The sequence below is a fragment of the Heptranchias perlo genome, chromosome 12 (genome assembly GCF_035084215.1).
Source record: "Heptranchias perlo isolate sHepPer1 chromosome 12, sHepPer1.hap1, whole genome shotgun sequence".
Taxonomy (NCBI): Eukaryota; Metazoa; Chordata; class Chondrichthyes; order Hexanchiformes; family Hexanchidae; genus Heptranchias; species Heptranchias perlo.
In genome coordinates this window covers 18,177,529-18,185,831 of record NC_090336.1, presented here as the reverse complement: position 1 = coordinate 18,185,831, position 8,303 = coordinate 18,177,529, and the positions used below count along the sequence as shown (strand labels likewise).

At 39.9% G+C, this 8,303-nt stretch overlaps 1 protein-coding gene across 4 annotated transcripts in view; it reads right to left on the bottom strand.

Annotated features, from left to right (window-relative positions):
- Nucleotides 1-870: 870 nt before the first annotated feature.
- Nucleotides 871-8,303, bottom strand: part of mrpl23 (mitochondrial ribosomal protein L23) — a 34,258-nt gene continuing 26,825 nt past the window's right edge. For 3 of the 4 annotated variants that reach the window (XM_067993475.1, XM_067993476.1, XM_067993473.1), the window contains exon 5: nucleotides 871-1,707. In XM_067993475.1, the coding sequence (XP_067849576.1) occupies nucleotides 1,543-1,707 (165 nt within the window). In that variant the 3' untranslated portion in view covers nucleotides 871-1,542. The remainder of the gene's footprint in view (nucleotides 1,708-8,303) is intronic. The other variant, XM_067993474.1, reaches the window with a different exon arrangement.

The window sequence follows — 8,303 nt, the reverse complement described above, 5'->3', positions numbered from 1 at the left end:
AATACCTACCTGACTCCCCATCACTTGTGATACCTACCTGACTCCCCATCACTTGTGATACCTACCTGACTCCCCATCACTTGTGATACCTACCTGACTCCCCATCACTTGTGATACCTACCTGACTCCCCATCACTTGTGATACCTACCTGACTCCCCATCACTTGTGATACCTACATAATACACAATTTTAATCTAATCAATAATATAACACAGCACCTAAAATTTTCCATGAGTTAAGAGCTGTAATTAAAAACAAAAATGTTAAGCTGGCAAGAAAGGTGTTGTAAGCAATCTTAATAATGTTTGTAAAAGAAAGGTCGGTACATGAAAATAAAAAAGTCATTATAAATGCAGGCAACTACATTTAAGAGGACAGTAAAGTCACACCACCCCAAACTCTCATGGAACATTAAATTTCAAGTTTGTAAAAGTTATGCATTGCATTATCACTTTACACTGCACCCCCCACCCCACCCCCAATCCACATTCCCTACTGATACTGAAAGCCACCACACCTTGATCCCAAGCTCGGAGCTCAGAACAATCTTCTTCTAATGACCACCATTAATAGACTCTATGATGGTCAGTCAGGAGATGCACTTCTGTGTTGGTGGTACTACGCATGCTGGCTTTGCACTCACCATCCCCCCTCCCTAAAAGCACTGGTGCGTTCTGTTCCTATAATTGCTCACTTACTCCAGCAATCAAATGGAGAACTGGTGAAGCACAACCAATTCTGGCTGAATCCAGTACAAATGAGGGATTGGAACACATCAAAAGTGTCTCTTATCACAACCTGTGCTGGGATGTCATGCAATATTTCAGTCCTTTATGGTTTTTGGATGTAGTACAAAACTGCTAATGCAATAATTCTTTCAAATTTTATTCAAATATCATCACATAATGTATTACACTGCTGCTTGAACAAGAATGAAGAGTTACAATTTGCAATTTTGATTCTTTGACAAAAATACTGTGTACAGAGTAACCCAATAAATTCCTTGGCAGGCGTGATCTTTCAATATGACAGCTGGCCTTAGAATAACATTATTTTTTTTATCCCCTCCAACATCGGATTTAAACTCTTAACAAATTAACTTAAGCTGCCGAGGTGCCCTTACACGGGTTTACATACACATTCACACTTTGGCAGCTCCCAGAGGATTCTGCGCTCTCAGTCGCAGAAGAACAATACCCAGCAGCCTGCGCCAGTTACTGGGAGCCGGGTTTCCGATCAGCAGACGTCGAAACTCATTCAAAGCCCACCTTACAACAGAGAACTGCACCGCTGCGTTACAAGAATCTACTCGAATCACTTGTTGAAGAACAGCTGTTGCTCAGCAAACATTACACAAGATGTACAAATGTCCACAGGGGGTGCCCCTCACAACGAACAACATGAAGCATCTGAAACCTGCCGAGCTGACACTCCTTCAAAACAAAATACTCAGTCAAGCTTGGTCAGCAAGATATCTGGAAAATAATATTTTCTTTTTAAAAAAAAAGTATGTACGTACAACTTTTAAAAAGTTGTTTCTCTTAAAGTCCAAACCATTCAGTGACCCCTCCTCGCCGAGGGTCTGCTTTCTGCTTCTGTTTCTCATCTTCCATAAACTTATTTTGGATTTCTTCCATGGAGCCCGGTTCGGGGGTTTGATCTTTCTGAGGGAAAATATCTGGAAATTTGAAAGTCTGACCTTGGGCCTAAATAAAACAAAAAAACACAAAACTTTTATGCATTAATAATATTAAAAAATTGTGTGGAGGCAATCATCCAACACATATTTAACTTTTAGACTGCTGACAGTTTATAGATACACAGCAAATTAGAGGTCCCGTGTATAATTAACAGAGAGGTTCACATTCGGTTGGCGCAGTGCTGCCATTTTAAAAAATGCAGCTGCGCCTGCAATTCCTAACATGTTGAGTTCCCTATCTCAACAGTACTGTCGCCAGGAGGTACTAAACAAAGACCCAGTAAATGCCATATTTTTTGAGGGAGGTTAGGTGGGGGCAAATGGAGAGAAAATTAATTTAGGAAAAAACCAAGTAACTTCTGCACACCTTCTAGCAGCCAGTTACAGTGCAGGAAAGCAGAGGTAATGGCAATGTGGTGCAACAAGATGTACAAGATGGTACAACAAACCAGAATAACCAATATAGGTAACTCACCGACAGAGACAACAGCTTTCTCTTTAGCTGTAAATATCAGTTGCATAATAACTGGGGAATAGACCAAATTAAGATGACATATGCTGAGTAATATCCACTCCCATCAAGTGACTGGAATATTTTTCACGCCCAAAAATGTATGGCAGTCGCAATGTGTCAAAGTGGTTTATTTTTCCTCTTTTGGTGATGTTTGTTTGATTTGCAATACGTCTCGTGGTATTTAGAACAAAATAATTTATGGCAGTTGTGATCTTGTGGTCACATGACCAGACCTAAAAGATGTTCAACTGAAAAATAATCACCTGTAGATAATCCCCAGGGTAAACCAGTGGATGTGCGATGCAATGTGAAAGACTGTAGCACTTATATATTCTTTCTGCCAATCGTGTTTCTATTCATTAGTAATTGATGACATGTCTCTGCTCCAAATTGGTTTCAGGAAATTTGCATAATCTGATGCATTCAAGAGGAAGGAAAGTTTCAGTAGAACAGAACAGAACTTACCCAAAGTTCATAGTCAGATGGGTTTTTCTCTTTCAGGTAAACTACAGATAGCCTTCATTGACAGCTATAAATCAACAGCATTTTATACTGCTACGGTACATATATTAAAATGGGTTTAACTTCAATACATTAATTCCATTTATGCCACTACCCTGTTAATTATATTACTGTTTTAATATTAATGTTGTATTACACAATAGTCTGAAATCCTATACTTCTGAAATGGTTTCTATTTTACCCAAGTTAAATTTTCCTTTCTCCAGTCAAGCAGGTAATAGGGAATTCTTGTGTGTGTGATAAGTGAGGTTTGTTACAAGCAGACAGGTGTGCAAGAGAGTTGCCTCATTCGAACATAAAGTGGCAACTGAGAATAATGCTTAAAACAAAACAGCAGAGATTGATGATCAAATTTACCATTAAAGACAAGGTTTTAGGAAGGTTCTTATCAATTGGAACAAATAATTCCACTTAAAAGTTTCAGAAACTCCAAAAGAGTGATTTATATTAATTACCCAAGGTATTTAATTGGACTTTTATGACAGTCAGAAAGTAAAACTTAATCATGGTCTGGGATCTGATTTTAAAAGTGAAAGCTTCCAACAGCCAACGTTGGACTTTGAATTCCAGATTCCGTACTGCAGATTCCAAACTGCACTCTCCTCTTCCAAGCCTGGTTAAATAATGCATTGTGACTTGTAGAAAGGGAGATCGTCCTTAGAGAGAAAATTGCACTTTTTATCCTCTTATCTTTCAGCACACCATCATCTAGCTCTCCTCTTGAGATATCAGAGGAGGAGATGAAGCAGAGTCTGCTGAGCTGAAGCAACACTCTTTGTGAGAGAAGAAAAGATCAACTGTACCAGATCTACCATCTTAAAGGGTATGGTAGTGTGGTGGATGTGTTACTGGACTAGTAATCCACAGCCCTGGACAAATAATCCATAGAATGTGGGTTTAGATACCATGACGTCAGTTTGAAAATTTGAATTCAGTTTTTTTTTAAAAATCTAGAAATACCAGTAAGTGACCATTAAACTGTCGGATTGTTATAGAATCCCATATGGTTCATTAATGTCTTTTAGGGAACAAATCCTGCCGTCTTTACCTTTATATGTGATTTCAGCCCCACACCAATGTGTGCCCTCTGAAGTGGCCTAGCAAGCCAATCAGTTGTTAGGGATGAGTGACGCCCATATCCAGAGAATGAATTTTTAAAAAGCTGCTTGGATAAGTCTGTTTAGTAGCAGACAGAAAAGATATTTGAATCAGCACAATGAACCAGAAGGCAGATCAATCACTTCTTGCGATCAGAAGGGCAATTGAAGGGTGTTAAATGGTATTTTTCCTTGTAATGCCATTTAACTTGTAGATTTGGCACTGATAGTTATGATTTGCATGTCATGCTTCTATAATGTTGATCACAGCTATTATGGTACCATGTTAATTCTGAAACTTTGGTTTCATTACTATCGACTGCACCTACAACAGTACATTGTAAGATCTCTTTAGCCCCTCCTATTGCAATTTTCCCTCGCCCACCTTCCTCTGCTGCAGCTTTTGACTCCTTATATCAATGGGCACACAACATTATCTCGCCCAAGTGGCCACTATTGATGTTCGAGTCTTAGTGAACACCAGCAGGGTCTTTAACCAGTGCGGCGTCACAGCCAAGCCTGATCCTGCCCTCACCTCATATCAACATGGGACACTGAATCAACAGCAGGAATTCTGGCCAACTTTCACCTCTCTAGAATGTCAAATTAATTAGCTTTGTTTACCAGTATATAGCCTTTGACATCAGGTCCTTGATGTCTCTGCAATGACCTGCAGGTTAAGTGGAAATTCTAATTTGGCTACAGAAAGCTCTAACTACCACTGGCCGTGTCCAAACCAATCTTTCCTACACGCATTAATGCTTCAGTACGAACTGGGGTCAAGGGAATCCGTTCACCCTACATGACGTCACTGTCTATTCCACCTTGTCCTAAAGTAAATATATTATTTGCAGGATTCCACGGAGCAGCACAATAAATCATATCGTGGGAGGCCTTTCGGCCCATCATGCCAGTGCCGGCTCTGTGAAAGAGCCATCCAATTAGTCCCACTCTTTCCCCATAGCCCTGCAAATTTTTCCTTTTCAAATATTTATCTAATTCCTTTTTGAAAATTACTATTGAATCTGCTTCCACCTTCCTTTCAGGCAATGCATTCCAGATCATAACAAATAACTGCATAAAAAACATCTCATCTCCCCTCCGGTTCTTTTGCCAATTATCTTAAATCCTCTGGTTACTGACCCTCTTGACAGTGGAAACAGTTTTGAAAATGAAGATATTTTAAAACCTTTGCAAGACCAAAGAGTTGCTCTCTACAGGCATGTTGTTAGCAGTGATAGCACTGCTTCAATTCAAACTTTTGCATACTTTTACACGCTCAACACAAAAGTCAGCTCTCATAGGCAAGCCTACACCACTTATGAACTGAAGTGAGACCTTATGTGCAGAAGTTGCCAGGAATAGTGTGCCCTGAATGAATGCTTATTGTCTCTGGATTACATGCAGAAATTCACTTCAAAAAGAAAGTATCTCTTGCTCAGACAATTTATCTTAACAAATTAAACTACCAAACAACTTTATGCAGAAGCAAACAGGAACAGCAAGTTGCTGAAGTCAGTCCAAATACACAGCAACTTAAATCACTTTTTGAAATGGTTAAACAGACAGACCTATTGGTTGAGTTCTTCATAGATCTTTCAAACAAACAATGGTCAGTTCCTGAAGAGAGTAGCCACCTGATCCATACTGGTTGGTCTTTCTTGGAACTACATAGGAACAGCTGCCTACAGAGGTATATTTTGCCTCCACAATTGTTGCAGCTAGATAAAAACGGTAATTAACTGATTTATCGAAAGTTAGATTCTTAAATCCAATAACCCTTTGAAATACCGTCTCAACTTTAAGAAGTCAGTCTACAAGGCAGAGGTACTTTACTCAAAAACTGGACAGCAAGCTCCATAACTTGTACACAATGCATGCTGATGGCCATGTTCCATATTAGACAAGTGCTGTCTTTGTTATATCCTGATTAGATTATCAACATAGCCCAGTGATGCACATTAATAATTTCTACCACTTGATGATTACTAACTGACATATGCATCTGGGTAAACAGTTAACTGTATTTACTTGACTGCAGAGCCAAAGAATAGAAGCCATTCTCCCAGGATGGTTGCAGAGGCTATTTGTAAAATGGTATCGCTCTGAAAAAGATTCCATTTTTTGAAGCTAAGAAATCCAGTAAAAGAAATTCAAATATTTATAAAACAGAGTCTTTGTGACTTGAAACATGACTGATCTCCACATATTTACCCTTAGAGGTACCTTTAATTTCTATGGTTAAAAAGTGGACAACACTAAGTGGGGGGCAGCGGGACGGGGGCAGAGGGGGGAAAGAGAGAAAACCAAGTCTGCCATACAAATCATTCACATCCTGCTTGGTCCTTACTCCATCACTTCGTCCCTCCAACGCCATACCTACTCCCTCATATGGCATCAAAATCTAAAAATTATTCAGCTCTTGAAGAGCTCCCCATCATTCTTGAGACAGCAACACACCCAAAATCTACATGAAATGGTTGTGTTCTGACCAAAAACATTTTCAACCTGAAGGTCCACTGTGGAGAATTGGCCCTGCTGACTAAACTCCTGTCTTGCACCAAGAGGGTGCTCTGGTGGGCAATGAAAGATAATGGAGATTTCCTGACATTCTTAGGAACAGGATTAATGTCTACAGATCAATGGTGCAACAAGATCAATGGCTGTCTGCTACATTTCCTAAAGCACTTAACAAGACAGATACACAATAAAACTAAAATTAAATTTTCGCCACCAGTCTGCTTGAAACGCGATCCAAAATTATGAATGACAGCAGTTGTTTTTATCTAAAACAGGAAATGATGCCAGTCTTGCACAGCACAATGTTTGAAGAAAATTAGTCACTCCACACTACATATTCCAAGATGAACCTAGGCAGCAAAGTTAAAAAAAACACAACAGGTTTCAATGCTCACAGCTACTTAAGATGGACTTAAGCCAAAGGCCATTATAACCATTATCAAGCCCAGGCCTGCCACAACACAAGGATCAATGTTTTCAAAACTAGGAACATGAAGGGAAAGGAGAGCAACAGCAACAGATGCAAACATGTAGACCACAAACTGGTTACAGTTAAAGATGTTCAACATTCCCCAAGCCAACTGATAAGCAACTGTTTATGGTCAGCTACCCAATTTAGCTGTCTAAATGCCACGGAGCAGACTGTGCATTATTTCTATATAATATAAACTGATGGTTATCAATTGCACATTGTCACCCAATAGACATGCAGGAAAGCTCCACCAATGGTTTAATGGGTAAATGCACTGCATGCAGCCACAATGACCAAACCCCTGATTCAACTCCCAATCTGTGCTGGGTTAGTTCATCTCAGTCAGGGGCAGCAATAGTGGCAGTATTACTGGTCTCAGTACCCTCTGCTAGAAAGGGTGAAAAAAAAGCCACAGTTCTTGCTTCTGATGGCTAGCTAGCAATGACCACTGGAAAGTGTACTTGTGTGGACGTCCAGTAAAGACAGGATTGCACTCGAAAGTGACACTTTCCATAGCCAAATAGCCTGTCAACTTTACAAACGAATAATGGCCAGGCACTGGCAAGGCTATCAGTGCTTGTAGAAACATATAACAGCAAGATTCAGCACCCGACTTTGGGGTGGGGGGGTGGGGGGGGGGAGAAAGAGAACAAGGGCAGAAAAATTGCAGGGATTTTCTAATATCTCTTCTTTTGACTTGGTGGTTTTTTATTCCCCCAATTACATCTTTGAGAAACATCAAGGGACATTTGTCTACATTAAAGGTGCAATATGATTGCAAGCTATGGTTCAGATGAACCACAAATGTGTTAGGTGGTCATCTAAATTCTTTGATGAAATTACTCCAAGTTAATTACTAATGTTATCAATTATTCTACATATACCCAAATAGTAGTCTCATTATACGATGTATTATTCCCAATAAACCCTCTTTTCCAGTCACACATTACTGGCATCAGCCGTGCTTTGGCATAACCAATGTCCGTTTGTTTTTTAAAACATTCTTTCCGCCACATGGGAATCTGTGCATGGATAAAATTACCTTGTTTGCGCACTGCTTAGAACATATAATGGCTCAACTCAAGAGCACCAAGAGAAAAAAAAAAGACACACAGTAAGATATTCTAAACTTTACCAATAAAACAGCCATTCAGGTGGAAATTAATACAAGCAAAATGGGACTCAGCAAAATAAACCACAAAGTCACAGTGCTCAAATAACTGTCACATGGTGTCAGCCGTGGGTCAGTGGTAACACTCTCGCCTGAGTCAGAAGGTTGTGGGTTCAAGTCCCACTCCAGAGACTGGAGCACAAAATTTAGGCTGAGGGAGTGACACCTTTCAGATGAGACGTTAAACCGAGGCTCCTACTGTCCTCTTAGGTGTACGTAAAAGGTCCCACGGCACTATTTTTGAAGAAGAGCAAGGGAGTTCTCCCCGGTGTCCTGGCCAATATTTATCCCTCAACCAACATCACTA